This window comes from Rutidosis leptorrhynchoides, chromosome 2 (assembly GCF_046630445.1).
Source record: "Rutidosis leptorrhynchoides isolate AG116_Rl617_1_P2 chromosome 2, CSIRO_AGI_Rlap_v1, whole genome shotgun sequence".
NCBI classification, from domain to species: domain Eukaryota; kingdom Viridiplantae; phylum Streptophyta; class Magnoliopsida; order Asterales; family Asteraceae; genus Rutidosis; species Rutidosis leptorrhynchoides.
The window spans coordinates 199,497,991-199,515,259 of record NC_092334.1 but is presented as its reverse complement, the minus strand read 5'-3'; the positions used below and the strand labels follow the sequence as shown (position 1 = coordinate 199,515,259).

Genomic DNA, 17,269 nt, shown 5'->3' with positions numbered 1-17,269 from the left:
AACGACGATTCACAGAGTTGTGCCTATTATGTCCGGGAGCGTTCGAAGATGAAGAAGAGAAGATAGACGAGTTTGTAAAAGGGTTACCCGTAAGGATTCAAGAAGATGTGAGTTCACACGAGCCCGCTTCCATACAGAAGGCAAGTCGAATGGATCATAAACTCATAAATCAGATTGAGGGGAGAATTAAAGAGCAGGCGGTCGAAGAAGCCAACACGAAATAACTCAAGAGGAAGTGGGAGGAAAACGGTGACAAGAATCACCAGTACAACAACAATAACAATTACAACCACAACCGCAACAACAATCGCAACAATAACCGCAATCCTAACAATAACTACAAAAAACATCCCAACAACAACAACAACTACAACAACCGTTTCAACAACAATAACAATCCCAACAACAACCTCAATAACAACAAACAACAGAAACAACCATGCTTCAGGTGTGCAGAGTACCATCCGAATGCGTTTTGCACAACAGTGTGCACCAAGTGTAAGAGAAGTGGTCATGGCGCGGCAAAATGTGAGGTTTACGAACCAAAGAACAACAAAAATAAAGAAACAAATAAGGTCGGAACAAATAATGCCGACGTAGTTTGTTATAAATGTGGAAAATCGGGCCACATTATTAGGAATTGCCCAAACCAAGGGAATACTAATAGGCAAGGCCGCAAAAGAGTTTTCAATATTAATGCGGCAGAAGCGCAGGAAGACCCGGAGCTTGTTACAGGTACGTTTCTTATTGACGATAAATCTGCTTATGTTTTATTTGATTCGGGTGCGGATAGAAGCTATATGAGTAGAGATTTTTGTGCTAAATTAAGTTACCCATTGACGCCTTTGCATAGTAAATTTTTACTCGAATTAGCAAATGGTAAATTAATTTCAGCAGATAATATATGTCGGGATAGAAAAATTAAACTGGGGGATGAAACGTTTAAAATTGATTTAATACCAGTCGAGTTAGGGAGTTTTGATGTAATAATTGGCATGGACTGGTTGAAAAAGGTGAGAGCAGAGGTCGTTTGTTACAAAAATGCGATTCGCATTGTGCGTGAAAAAGGAAAACCTTTAATGGTGTACGGAGAAAATAATAACGCGAAATTAAATCTTATTAGTAGTTTGAAGGCGCAAAAACTAATAAAAAAAGGTTGTTATGTCATTCTAGCACACATCAAGGAAGTTAAACCTGAAGAAAAGAACATCAGTGATGTTCCCGTAGCAAAAGAATTTCCCGATGTATTTTTGAAAGAATTACCGGGATTACCCCCACATTGATCCGTTGAATTTCAAATAAACCTTGTACCAGGAGTTGCACCAATAGCTCGTGCTCCATACAGACTCGCACCCAGCGAAATGAAAGAATTACAAAGTCAGTTACAAGAACTTTTAGAGCGTGGTTTCATTCGACCAAGCACATCACCATGGGGAGCTCCTGTTTTATTTGTCAAGAAGAAGGATGGTACATTTAGATTGTATATCGACTACCGAGAGTTGAACAAACTTACCATCAAGAACCGCTACCCACTACCGAGAATCGACGCCTTATTTGATCAACTACAAGGCTCGTCGGTTTATTCGAAGATTGATTTACGTTCTGGATATCATCAAATGCGGGTGAAGGAGGATGATATTCCGAAAACTGATTTTAGGACGCGTTACGGTCATTACGAGTTTATGGTTATGCTGTTTGGATTGACTAACGCACCAGCTGTGTTCATGGACCTCATGAACCGAGTGTGTGGACCATACCTTGACAAGTTTGTCATTGTTTTCATCGATGACATACTTATTTACTCAAAGAATGACCAAAAGCACGAAGAACATTTGAGAAAAGTGCTAGAGTTGTTGAGGAAAGAAAAATTGTACGCTAAGTTTTCAAAGTGTGCATTTTGGTTGAAAGAATTTCAATTCCTCGGCCACATAGTGAACAAAGAAGGTATTCAGGTGGATCCGGCAAAGATTGAAACCGTTGAAAAGTGGGAAACCCTGAAAACTCCAAAGCATATACTCCAATTTTTAAGACTGGCTGGTTACTACAGAAGGTTTATCCAAGATTTTTCCAAAATAGCAAAACCTTTGACTGCATTAACGCATAAAGGGAAGAAATTTGAATGAAAGGATGAGCAGGAGAAAGCGTTTCAATTGTTGAAGAAAAAGTTAACTACGGCACCTATATTGTCATTACCGGAAGGGAACGATGATTTTGTGATATATTGTGACGCCTCAAAGCAAGGTCTCGGTTGTGTATTAATGCAACGAATGAAAGTAATTGCTTATGTGTCTAGATAATAGAAGATTCACGAGCAGAATTATACGACGCATGATTTGAAATTAGGCGCGGTTGTTTTTGCATTAAAGACTTGGAGGCACTACTTATATGGGGTCAAAAGTATCATATATACCGATCACAAAAGTCTTCAACACATATTTAATCAGAAACAACTGAACATGAGGCAGCGCAGATGGATTGAATTGTTGAATGATTATGACTTTGAGATTCGTTACCACCCGGGGAAGGCAAATGTGGTAGCCGACGCCTTGAGCAGAAAGGACAGAGAACCCATTCGAGTAAAAGCTATGAATATAATGATTCACACTAACCTTACTACTCAAATAAAGGAGGCGCAACAAGGAGTTTTAAAAGAGGGAAATTTAAAGGATGAAATACCCAAAGGATCGAAGAAGCATCTTAATATTCGGGAAAACGGAACCCGGTATAGGGCTGAAAGAATTTGGGTACCAAAATTTAGAGATATGAGAGAAATGGTACTTAGAGAAGCTCATAAAACCAGATACTCAATACATCCTGGAACGGGGAAGATGTACAAGGATCTCAAGAAACATTTTTGGTGGCCGGGTATGAAAGCCGATGTTGCTAAATACGTAGGAGAATGTTTGATGTGTTCTAAGGTCAAAGCGGAGCATCAGAAACCATCAGGTCTACTTCAACAACCCGAAATCCCGGAATGGAAATGGGAAAACATTACCATGGATTTCATCACTAAATTGCCAAGGACTGCAAGTGGTTTTGATACTATTTGGGTAATAGTTGATCGTCTTACAAAATCAGCACACTTCTTGCCAATAAGAGAAGATGACAAGATGGAGAAGTTTGCACGACTGTATTTGAAGGAAGTCGTATCCAGACATGGAATACCAATCTCTATTATCTCTGATAGGGATGGCATATTTATTTCAAGATTCTGGCAGACATTACAGCAAGCATTAGGAACTCGTCTAGACATGAGTACTACCTATCATCCACAAACTGGTGGGCAGAGCGAAAGGACGATACAAGCGCTTGAAGACATGCTACGAGCATGTGTTATTGATTTCGGAAACAGTTAGGATCGACACCTTCCGTTAGCAGAATTTCCTACAACAACAGTTACCATTCAAGCATTGAGATGGCGCCGTTTGAAGCACTTTATGGTAGAAAGTGCAGGTCTCCGATTTGTTGGAGTGAAGTGGGGGATAGACAGATTACGGGTCCGGAGATAATACAAGAAACTACCGAGAAGATAATCCAAATTCAACAACGGTTGAAAACCGCCCAAAGTCGACAAAAGAGCTACGCTGACATTAAAAGAAAAGATATAGAATTTGAAATTGGAGAGATGGTCATGCTTAAAGTTGCACCTTGGAAAGGTGTTGTTCGATTTGGTAAACGAGAGAAATTAAATCCAAGGTATATTGGACCATTCAAGATTATTGATCGTGTCGGACCAGTAGCTTACCGACTTGAGTTACCTCAACAACTCGTGGCTGTACATAACACTTTTCACCTCTTGAATTTGAAGAAATGTTTTGCTAAAGAAGATCTCACTATTCCGTTAGACGAAATCCAAATCAACGAAAAACTTCAATTCATCGAAGAACCCGTCGAAATAATGGATCGTGAGGTTAAAAGACTTAAGCAAAACAAAATACCAATTGTTAAGGTTCGATGGAATGCTCATAGAGGACCCGAGTTCACCTTAGAATGAGAAGATCAGATGAAGAAGAAATACCCGCACTTATTTTCAGAAGATACGACAACACCTCTAGCTGCTTAAAATTTCGGGATGAAATTTATTTAACGGGTAGATACTGTAGTGACCCGAACTTTTCCATGTTTATATATATTAAATGAAATTGATTTTTACATGATTAAGTGTTTTCAACATATTAAGCAATCAAACTTGTTAAGACTTGATTAATTGAAATAAGTTTCATGTAGACAATTGACCACCCAAGTTGACCGGCGATTCACGAACGTTAAAACTTTAAAAACTACATGACGATATATATATGGATATACATATAGTTAACATGAGATTATGATAAGTAATTATCTCCATAAGTATATTAACAATGAGTTATATACATAAAAATGAGACTACTAAGTTAAGAAACTCGAAACGATATATATAACGATTATTGTTATTACAACGTCTTACTAAATACATATGTATCATATTAAGATATTGTTACACTATATTTAACATGATAAAATGATAATTATATATATCATTAAGTATGTTAAGAATGAACTACATATGTAAAAACAAGACTACTAACTTAAGGATTTCGAAACGAGACATATATGTAACGATTATCGTTGTAACGACATTTAAATGTATATATATCATATTAAGATATATTAATATATCATAATATCATGATAATATAATAATTTAACATCTCATTAGATATAATAAACAATGGGTTAACAACATTAAATGAGATCGTTAACTTAAAAGTTTCAAAATAACACTTACATGTAACGACTAACGATGACTTAACGACTCAGTTAAAATGTATATACATGTAGTGTATTTAGATGTATTAACATACTTTTGGACGACTTCAAGACATATATCAAAATACTCATACTTAACGAAAATGGTTACAGTTACATTCCCATTCTTTTTTCATTAAAGAATTCTAGTCGTATTCATACCCGTATTATACACAGCTTCTAGACGTACTTACTATGGGTGTATACCAATAGAAACTAGCATAGGATTCCACTCTTGATTATGTCATGCATGACTAATCAATTTTAACTTCTACCATGAACTAGTCAACTAACTAGAATTCCTTTTAACCTCACTCACCACTCACCACTTACCACTCATCATTCACTCCATTTCACTTCCAATTCTCTTTCTAATTCTCTCTCAACACACACACACACACACTTATGAACGAATTTTTCCAGTAGCTAATCATCATCTTCATCAAAAGTTACTTCAAGAATCAAGCTATAATCTTCATAGGAAGAACACTTCAAGAACACTTCAAAAATCCTTTCAAGTTTACTAGTTTTATTCCAAGCTTTCTAATCCATTCCAAGTAATCATCTAAGATCAAGAAACCTTTGTTATTTATAGTAGGTTATCTTTCTTATTCAAGGTAATATTCATATTAAACTTTGATTCGATTTCTATAACTATAAACTATCTTAATTTGAGTAAAAATCTTACTTGAACTTGTTTTTGTGTCATGATCCTACTTCAAGAACTTTCAAGCCATCCAAGATCCTTTGAAGCTAGATTATTTCTTGTCACTTCCAGTAGGTTTACCTACTAAACTTAAGGTAGTAATGATGTTCATAACATCATTCGATTCATATATATATAACTATCTTATTCGAAGATTTAAACTTGTAATCATAGAACATAGTTTAGTATATTCTAAACTTGTTCGCAAACAAAGTTAATCCTTCTAACTTAACTTTTAAAATTAACTAGACACATGTTCTATATCTATATGATATGCTAAATTAATGATTTAAAACTTGGAAATACGAAGAACACCGTAAAACCGGATATACGCCGTCGTAATAAAACCGGGGGCTGTTTTGGTTTGGATAATTAAAAACTATGATAAACTTTGATTTAAAAGCTATTCTTCTGGGAAAATGATTTTTCTTATGAACATGAAACTATATCCAAAAATCATGGTTAAACTCAAAGTGGAAATATGTTTTCCAAAATGGTCATCTAGACGTCGTTCTTTCGACTGAAATGACTACCTTTACAGAAAAGACTTGTAACCTGTATTTTCGACTATAAACTTGTACGTTTTCTGTTTAGATTCATAAACTTAAGTTCAATATGAAACCATAGCAACTTGAATCACTCAAAACGGATTTAAAACGAAGAAGTTATGGGTAAAACAAGATTGGATAATTTTTCTTGTTGTAGCTACGTGAAAATTGGTAACAAATCTATATTAATCATATCCTAGCTAACTTATATTGTATTATACATATATTCTAATATATTATGTAATCTTGGGATACCATAGACACGAATACAATGTTTTGACATATCATATCGACCCATCTATATATATATTTCGGAGCAACCACAGACACTCTATATGCAGTAATGTTGGAGTTAGCTATACAGGGTTGAGGTTGATTCCAAAATATTATATATATACTTTGAGTTGTGATCTAGCCTGAGACTTGTATACACGAGGTCGTGGATTGATTCGAGATAATATATATTGATTTATTTTTGTGTACATCTAACTGTGGACAACTAGTTGTAGGTTACTAACGAGGACATCTAACTTAATAAACTTAAACAGCAAAACGTATTAAAAATGTTGTAAATATATTTTGAACATACTTTGATATATATGTACATATTTGTTATAGGTTCGTGAATCGACCAGTGGCCAAGTCTTACTTCCCGACGAAGTAAAAATCTGTGAAAGTGAGTTATAGTCCCACTTTTAAAATCTAATATATTGGGATGAGAATACATGCAGTTTTATAAATGTTTTACAAAATAGACACAAGTAAATGAAACTACATTCTATGGCTGGATTATTAAACCGAATATGCCCCTTTTTAGTCTGGTAATCTAAGAATTAGGGAACAGACACCCTAATTGACGCGAATCCTAAAGATAGATCTATTGGGCCCAACGAGCCCCATTCAAAGTACCGGATGCTTTAGTACTTCGAATTTATCACGTCCGAAGGGAGTCCCGGAATGATAGGGGATATTCTATATGCATCTTGTTAAGGTCGGTTACCAGGTGTTCACTATATGAATGATTTTTATCTCTATGTATGGGATGCATATTGAAATATGAAATCTTGTGGTCTATTATTACGATTTGATAAATATATAGGTTAAACCTATAACTCACCAACATTTTTGTTGACGTTTAAAGCATGTTTATTCTCAGGTGATTATTAAGAGCTTCCGCTGTTGCATGCTAAAATATAGACAAGATTGGGTGTCAGCATGCTTGTATAATATTGTTAAAAACTGCATTCGAGATTTACTTTGTTGTAACATATTAATATTGTAAACCAATATGTATTGGTAGTGTGTGAGTGTGATATTTTAGATTATCATTTCTGGATAATCTAGGTGGTGACTTTTTAACCTTGTCGATAAAATAAAGGTTATGGTTTGTTTTAAAAACGAATGCAGTCTTTGAAAAACGTCTCATATAGAGGTCAAAACCTCGCAACGAAATCAATTAATATGGAACGTTTATAATCAATATGAACGGGACATTTCATTTATTGCGTTTAGTTTGTAAAATTATTTTGTAACTAAAGAATGATGTCGTTGAAGCGCAATTCGAGTCGAACTAAAAGGTATAACTCGTGAAAGATTTAAATGTTATTTTAAATTAACAATATATGTCCATCTCCGCGTTTAACTATGTAATTATCGACTTTTAAAAATTTAACGCAAAATCAACGTGTATGAAAAGTACCCCAAATATTTAGCGTTTTTTAAAAAGCGTCCGTTTTGCGTATTATTTAACGTGACATTGTGTTCCTAAAATTATTTCGAGTTTAACGATGGTGTCGGAAAAATTTAACTCGTTGCGAGCGAGAAGATATGACCCGTTCAATATCTGGGTGGAGTGTATTTAAGATTTTTTATGAAAATGGTTATTTGACACTTTACACCCCTGGTTGGGGGGTCGATTTGAATATTTGAAAAAAGTGTGGGGGTGAAATTTAATTAGAATTAAAAAAAGGTGAAAGGACGAAAATGTCCCTAGTTACTATTCACCGTTTTTGTGTATTGGATAATATAGTAATAGTAATGTATGCATGTTAGATATAAATAATTAAATTGTAAAATATATATAAAAAAACAAATCATAATATAAGACAAACAGTCACGTCATAGTTTGCTTACATGACAAAAGTAACGGCCAAAGAATAACGCTATGAAAGTTGGATTGGGCGTGTGTGAGATTTCAACGGTGAATGAGCCTTCGTTATTCTGATTAGTTTTTTTTTCTATATTTTTAATCAAATTACCTATATTATATCATCTTACTCAATTTAGCAATTGAATTTTAGCGCATCAACATAACACCTTCAAGTCACACTATCATAACTTCACAATTTTACTTCACACTGTAACATCATAAAAAAAGTATCAACGAGCAAGTCTGTCGAGGCAGGATAGCAGCCCAAGAAACACTTCGAAATAATTTAATCCCGCTGAAAGTTGAGGTATTCATTTGGAGGGTTTTAAAGAAACGGCTTCCGACTAGGGTGGATTTGGATAAAAAGGGTATCGACATAAACTCCGTGCGTTGCCCGCTTTGTGATGACGATATTGAATCTATTGAGCATGTTATGATTTTATGTAAACACTCAATGGAAGTATGGGAAAGGGTATTCAAATGGTGGGGGTATGCTAATGTTTCAAACTTGAGTAAGCGTTTAGAGGAAAGTGTAATACACCGCTGTCGAGTTTTGGGAGTAAATTATGACAAGCTGTTGAATGGTCCTGTGCGTATTTAATTTGGTGGAATCGCAATCAAAAGGTTTTCTCTAACAAATCTTGGATGGGGCCGAACGCTCTACTAGAAATCCAACAAAAGACATTCGAATGGCTAGCTAGGCGAAGCAAGAAAGTGAAGATTGAATGGGCGACTTGGTTGACAAATCCTAGCGTATATGCGTTGTAATCTGTCTTAGCCGTGTATGTTTGAGTCATTATTTTGTGTTAGTTAATTTAGTCGAGTTTCTTGTAATAGGCTGATGTTGCTCACTCTGCAACAAGCCTGTGAGTTTGTTATACTGTGATGTACGGGGTTCTCCCCTTTGTGGTTTATTTATAAAATTGCTTTTCAAAAAAAAAAAGTATCAAACATACACCCACACTACTAATTCACACCCGTTCCCGTAACAAATAGGCTAGTACAGTACAGTACAGAACAGTTAAATTGAGAGGAAGATGGAGGACAACTATTACAACAAATGTCAATGGATGTTAAAAACGTCTAATTATATGTTATCTTCGTAATCTTCTAGTATAACTATTATTTATAGGTGATGATATGTATATAACCATTTTTTTAAATCATAGTCCATAAAAATATTTTGCAATTACATACGCTATATTAGTGTAATAATATGTTTTTTTTTTTTTTTTTTTTTTTTTTTTTTTTCCACATAAAGACAATTGAACAAAAAAGTAATAAAAACATTTTGATTTTCACATGATAAATATAAATAACAAAATAACATTAACCATTCACCAAACTTCTTGAAAGCTAAAAGAATGACATAACTTGACATCCCAGCTATAAAACCACATAAACACCATCCACTATCTTCACAACTTTTTAGCACCAAAACCACCTATAGAAACAGAGTGTGTGTAAAGCCTAGTGAGCAAGCAACAATGGAAGGTAAGGAAGAAGATGTTAAATTAGGAGCAAACAAGTACTCAGAAAGACAACCAATTGGTACATCAGCTCAAACTGATAAAGATTACAAAGAACCACCACCAGCACCTTTGTTTGAGCCTGGAGAATTATCTTCATGGTCTTTTTACAGGGCTGGTATTGCTGAATTCATAGCAACTTTCTTGTTCTTGTACATAACTGTTTTAACTGTTATGGGTGTCTCCAAATCTCCTACCAAATGTGGTACTGTTGGTATTCAAGGTATTGCTTGGGCTTTTGGTGGTATGATATTTGCCCTAGTCTACTGTACTGCTGGTATCTCAGGTATATCTACATAACAATTTTTATTATTGTTATTTTAATTAATTGTAAACCAACCTGAAAAATCATTTGTTCTTTGACTATTTTGAGTGTTGTTTCCTGGAATTTCAGTTTTGATATACATTCTTTAGGGCTATTACTCTAGATCTGTTTTTATGCATATTAAAAAATGAATTTTAAAAGTAAAACCCTCTTTGTCTTGTGACTTAAAAGTTACCGTTTGTCAACAAAAGTGTACTTGAAGATGAAGATGAGATCTTATTGAATTTTACTCTCTATTATTAATTTTTTTTAAAAAAATTGTGCTAACTCTTGTGGTTTTGGTTTTTGGGTAAATATCACTATAAAGTTTCCAATTAAAAATTTAAAAATTCTATTATATAAAGAGTAGTGTTAACTCAAAAATACTAAAATTTCCTGAATTTTAGACTTAAATTTTAAAGAACAAATCATTTTCTCATTAACCTCAATACCTCATAAATCTCTTAATTGGGTTTGAATGATATACAACTTTTTGCTAATTCTCTTCAAACCAACCACAGAATTCGCTTGATATAATATGGGTTCTTATTATTTTTTGTAAAAAACTAATCTTTTTATGTTTACATGTGTTATTTGTTTGTGTAAAACAGGAGGACACATAAACCCTGCTGTGACATTTGGATTGTTGCTAGCAAGAAAGTTATCTTTGACCAGGGCAGTGTTCTACATGATTATGCAGTGTCTTGGAGCCATTTGTGGTGCAGGTGTGGTCAAGGGTTTTGAGGGCAAGAACACCTACACTACTCTAGGTGGTGGAGCCAATAGTGTGAACCATGGTTACACCAAGGGTAGTGGTCTTGGTGCTGAGATTGTTGGTACTTTTGTCCTGGTTTACACTGTGTTTTCAGCCACTGATGCCAAAAGAAGTGCAAGAGACTCACATGTTCCTGTATGTTTACTTTTTTCACATACTCATAAATGTTTGGATAGTTTTTCATGTCTTAATTTAATTTAATAACCTTTATATTTTGTTATCATGCCTTAAATACCCTTTAAATATTCGATTCATCCGAATCATTATCTCGGTTAAGTAAGTAACTTTAACGTAAAAAATCGAGTGCCTTGATAGAGATTGTGAAATTTTGTGCTAGGCTAGAAAGTTTAGTTTTGATCCTAATTTTATTGTGGTTTGTTTTTCTTGGTGACCACTTTGATCTTGAAAAAATTGAGCTGTTTTATCTCTCCCAACTTGATTATCTATTTGATGTTGAAAGAAATAAGCTGTTTTTGATAAATGCAAAACAAGTGGTTTGGGGGATAAGGCATGCTTTTAATGTTGTACAAAGAATACTCAATTATTATTCTTTTTGGATAATGACCAACTATCCATGTGTTGTTTTTTTATTGTTGGAGAATCTTAAAAAATTTGGCAAGTAGCTTTAAATCACTATCTTGTTATGTGCCTTTTGGCATGTTAGTGATGATGGTTTCATGTGCAAAAGCATTCTCTTTATGTTCTCTAGTGCAGTAGTGCTTTGCTTGGTCATGATTTATTCTGTATTTAACTTAAAAGTGAAATGAAATATTTTTTAATTCAATATAAATATAGTTAAAGCTAAAAGCCAATGAGAAATATTTTACACCCCGTTTAAGTCGCGTACACCAGAGTATATGCTCTCGCCTGAATCAGAAAAACTTCATTGGTTTTAAAAGACAATGAGAATAACTTTAAGATTACGATAGGATCTAGTAGCACCCTAATATTGACAACTACGACCCATGACCTTACCTGGAGTCCTGGACCATACCCATACTATGGGTTGGGCGGGCCAGACTATTGTGTGGTTAAATCTAATTTGTAAAATATTTGCAGATTTTGGCCCCTCTCCCAATTGGGTTCGCAGTGTTCTTGGTTCACTTAGCCACTATCCCCATCACCGGAACTGGTATTAACCCTGCAAGAAGTCTTGGTGCTGCAATCATATACAACAAGGACCATGCATGGGATGATCATGTAAGATCATCACTTCAAGTTATATATTGTTACAAGATTACAATTTTGAATGAAAAAAAAAAAAAAATATTTTGAATATGAATGCTTGCTGAAAGGGTAAATGTGTCTTTTGTGTCATTTGCAGTGGATTTTCTGGGTTGGTCCTTTCATTGGAGCTGCACTGGCTGCTGTGTACCATACAGTTGTTATCAGGGCCATTCCCTTCAAGAGCAGATCTTAAATTATTAAAAGAGTTATGTGAATTGTATGTGTGTGTGTAAATTATGGTCCTAAAGTGGATGCTATTTGTATTTAAGCTTTTTCATGCTGTGTGCATCAACTCTTTTCTATGGAATGGAACTATTATTGTTTGAGAATGGCATATAGAGTACTACGTTTTTGTTTTGGTTTCAGTTTCAGTTTGAATAGAACTATAAGCGTGTTGTTTGACAACAATTTGGAAATTTTCTCTAGTTCAGCTGTTTAGGACTAGGTGCTAACTAGTCATGTTAATATACTCGATGTGTTAAACAGAAATCGGTACGTTTTTTCTGTTTAAGCAAATCGAGAAAAAGTAGTTTTTACTCTGTACACTCTGTTCACTAGGTATAGTAATCCTGTTTCGTTGTATGAAAGGAAACCATTCGTCTAATATCACAAACATCACGAACAATGGACAAAATTGTTTTGAAGATGAAGAATAGTTGTTTTGAAACAATATTTTGTGGTTATGATTGTCAATTTTAGGTTAACCATCATCTTAGAATATATCCAAAGAGGCTTTTAACTCAACTCATAACATGTTGGATAAGATGATTTTTTTTTTCTTCAAAAAAAACGAAAACTATATAAACGAGTCATTTTTCTCGAGAAAAAAAATAACTAAGCAAGATACAAGAAATAAGCGTCTTGGCTCAATACTAAACCGGACCTTACAACTGCAAAACAAAACAAAACAAAAAAAATAAAAATTTGAGCCTAAACGCTAACTACCTAAAAAAACATACAACCATAGAACATGTTTACAATAACTCTTTAACATTTTTAAGAGCTAGAGTCATTATGTAACAGCGGGTCTCACATCGGATAGAAAATAGAATTGTGAATGTTTTGTAAGTGTAAAGTACTTCAACCGTGGTTTTAGTTGAAACTTCTAAATATCTGGTTAGTCATAGTTTTAGATCAAGACTCTCGGGGTGTGACATGCTTTAGGCTCATGCATTTCACGATATATACAAACGTGTGTCCCACGTCGGATAGTGCAACTCTTTAGTTAACTTTGAGGTCGTTTCTCATAAAACCGTCGTGTAAAAGGTTTTTATGCATCTTAGAACTACCGTTAAACACAAAACGAATTTTGATCCTATTATAAAATCACATAATAAATAATAATAATAATATTCGAATTATTAAAAACTTACTCAATCATAACAAAACATAAAATAAAGTTAAGATGAAAGAACAGTTTAATATTTAAATATTTTGGGGTAAAAGGTAACTCTAATATTCAAATACGGACACAGTATATAATACATTGTTGGAAAATTGTGTTGAAAAGTGTGTTTTCACTAATATTTGGACACAATTTAATATATGATAGAGTGATATATATTAATGACTAATTAGTGAGTTTTGTAGCCTCTAACGAGGGCTTTACAATGAACTAAAGTGTGTCCAAAACAGATTAATGGTGAATGAGATATCGAGTCTCTAACTTACTAGTTTGGTTGTTAACTTGAAAGAATAAGAAGTGGAGTTGTCCCACGTCCGAAGTGGGAACAAACTGATGGCTTAAGTCTCCACTATAAATAAAGCCTTTAGGCTTTGTTGAAAAATACACCAAAATCTAGAAAGCACAAACACAATTAGTTTTTCTCTCTCAGCCGCAACAAGGTCTCCCCGTTCCGGTTACCTTTCAGGCAAGTGTTCAAGTCCGGCAGTACGCTGCTTCGAGCCGGTGTACCCTGGGAACAGACGTCGAATCTGTTTAAGGGAATTGTGTCAAACACAAGCCCGGTTCAACCCTTCAATTCGGTTAGATCGTCAAATCGGTTAGATCGTTTTATCATTTTCCTTTCTTGTTATGATTATTTATTATACATATTGTCTATTTGATTATTATGTTTGTGATAATATGTATAATTGTTTCAGTTTTGTGCATATTTTACGTATAAACTTAAACAGATTCTTGTCCTCTGTACGAAACTTAGTTCTTATAATCAGTAACAGATTAGATGGTACATATTTTGTGTAATAAGAAAACCCATGTTGTTAATCTTTTTGTGATACAAACCACTGTTGTTTTGAGCCGCTTTTATGAACAACTATTAACTTTATAAAATTCGGGTTTTATGATATTAATATATCTAAATCTAATTGCTTTGCATTAACTGCTTGTAAGCTGCAGTTCCCGAATTTAATGTAGAAAAAATAGATTGTCTAGATCATGATGATTATATATAGATCAGGGTATTAAAGTGCTTGTAAAACATGCTGATTGATTTTATGAACTAATATATTCGATATAATTCGTTGCTACTTTTAAATTTGCTATCTTCAGGGTAGAAAGTTACTGTTTTATTGAATTATATTGCTTATAAATTGTTTGGTTAGAGATATAGTATATGATGAAAATCTAATTTATAAGCAACTCGATTTTACATATGCGACTAATTAGAATAGATAATTAAACATATATTAATTAATATTAAATAATGTAATGACCATTGTGGCTATAAACTTGTATTCTCCATTATGAGTATATAGATCATAATTTGGTGCGATTGTTTAAGCGATCTCTGTTTCCAAATTGTATTTGTAAACTGAAAGAGAATATTTATTAAATTATTAATATTATTTGTGATAAGTTTGGATGAGATAGAAATTCTAAAATAATCTTGGTGCAATTTGAGACTGTACCAACCGAGTTTTATAATAAGAAATTTATACGGAGTATAAATAGTTGTTCTTGCGATTTATTAAATCTATGGTGATGGTAATTATTATTGTTATATGTTGTTAAGCATATCTATTAATTACCTCTATGTAAACCTACTCAATTATTAAAATCGTTACATGCATATATGTGATCAAAATTGAACATGTGTTTGCTATGATATGGAAATTTATAAATTTTTGTGACGTTGCATATGAGTATATGGAACATATCTATATATATATTTTAATATGTTAGTTTATATAATCGTTCCTATGTATTTCGGTATATGGAATACCACTATATTATTTGTTGTAGTGGTTTGTTGCTACCATTATGTGTTCATGGGACCTCTTCCACTACTGTTACCAGCAGGATGGTTGCATCACTTCTTAACGCGGTTCTTACTCATGCTTAATGCTAAGAAACCTAAGAAGTTCACTGGTGTGAACTTGTGAGTTGGCAATAAAAGACGTTCTTTTATCTAACCACGCTGAACCTTGCGAGGTTTTTGACTGAACCTTGCGAGGTTCTTGACTGAACCTTGTGAGGTTCTTGTCTGAACCTTGCGAGGTTCTTGCCTGAACCTTGCGAGGTTCTTGACTGAACCGCTTCCCAAGTTTCAGAAGGGGAACATGATGCTCAAAATGCGAGCGCGGTTCATGATTGGAATCATTCGGATTCCTTGTGTTTCAACTATGTCTTGAATGACATGGTCGATTCATTCTATAATGTGTATTAGAACAGTTTTCGGACCGTATTCTGAACTGTTCTTGAACAGTCTTCGGACCATTTCCGGATTGTTTCTGGACAACTTTCTAAACTGTTTTCCAGACCTGTTCAGGACTGCTTGCGAGCTGTTTCTGACCCGCTAAGTTAATTAACCTGTTTGGTTATTTAGCTCATTTGGTTAACCCATTTGGATTGAACCGTGTTCGTTTCACCTGTTAGGGTTGAAACTTTGTTTGGTTTGAAAGCTTGTTAGGTTTAATCTATTGGGTTTAAACCTTGTTTGGTTTAACTGTTTGAGTTTAAACCTATTTGGTTTACATGTTTGGTTCAAAACCTATTTGGTTTACCCGATTAGGTTTAAACCTATTTGATTTACTTGTTTAGGTTGAACCTGCTCGGTTTACCTATTTGGTTGAAACCTGATTGGTTTAACCTAGTTGAATTGAAACATGATTGGTTTAACCTAGTTGAGTTGAAACCTGTTTGGTTTAACTCAGTTTGTTTACGATAAACTAGAACTTTAATTTTGGGTTGAAAACTCAAATTGGTTCAGTTCATGTAGTACTTGTTGTTTCGTTAACAACTTAGCAACTGAAATAACTTGTTTTGTTGAAACAGTTTAAGTTCAGTTCAAATTTCAGATGATCTCTAAAGTTAACTTGGTTTGTTCTAACATTAAGGAATGGTGAACTTATACCAGGGTTATCCGTCATGTGTGTGTTATCATGAGTCTGCCATTGATGATATTAATGGCAATGAGATTATTTTTGCGAAAATGAACTCTGCAAAAAGGTCATGTTGACCAAAAGTGGAATGTATGTTCATAAGGGTTATGCCCGATAAATGTGAAATTTGTGTTGAAGCCAAATTAACGAGATCATCTTTCATATTGGTTGAACGAATAACCAAAACCCTTGGTATGGTCCACACTCATATGTGTGATTTGAGATCCATTCTAACGATGAATGGAAACAAATACTTTATTTCATTTATCGATGATAGACGAAGTATTGTTATATTTACTTGTTGAAAAGTGAAAATGAAGCAATAGATTCGTTTATTGCTTATAAAACGAAGTTGAGAATCAACTTGAACGGAAAATCAAGGTTGTTTGCAGTGATAGAGGTGGTGAATATGTTGCACATTTTGCTGAATTTGGTTCACAAAATGGCATTGAACATGAATGCAATGCACCTTACTTACCCCAATCGAATGAGACTATTGAACGAAATAAATAGAACCTTGAAAGAAATGGTGATTGCCATGTTGGTGTATTCTGGTGTAAATCAGAACATGTGGGGGGGATGTCATTTTATTGGCAAATTATCTTATAGATAAGATACCCCAGAGGAATCAGGATGAATCCTCATACGAGTTATGGTGGAAAAGAAATCATTCTATGAATACCTCAAAGTGTGGGGGTACCAAGTAAAGGTAAACTACCTAAGGCATAAAAGATAGGATCAAACACTGTTAACTGCATATTTATCGAATGTGCTAAAACTGTAGTGTTTATCGCTTCCTTGTGCATGAATCCAAGATTTCGGATTTACATTCGAGAAACAATTCATTCTTTGGAAATGTATTTCCATACATAATGAACGTGAAAGTTCGTCTAGGATAG

The 17,269-nt window shown here is 34.0% G+C and overlaps 1 protein-coding gene across 1 annotated transcript; it reads left to right on the top strand.

Moving 5' to 3' along the window:
• Positions 1-9,572: 9,572 nt before the first annotated feature.
• Positions 9,573-12,355, top strand: LOC139894410 (aquaporin PIP1-3). The gene is made up of 4 exons (XM_071877670.1): positions 9,573-10,006; positions 10,636-10,934; positions 11,859-11,999; positions 12,124-12,355. Exons 1-4 carry the CDS (start codon positions 9,679-9,681, stop codon positions 12,217-12,219), a joined length of 864 nt encoding a protein of 287 aa, XP_071733771.1. The 5' UTR covers positions 9,573-9,678; the 3' UTR covers positions 12,220-12,355.
• Positions 12,356-17,269: the final 4,914 nt, after the last annotated feature.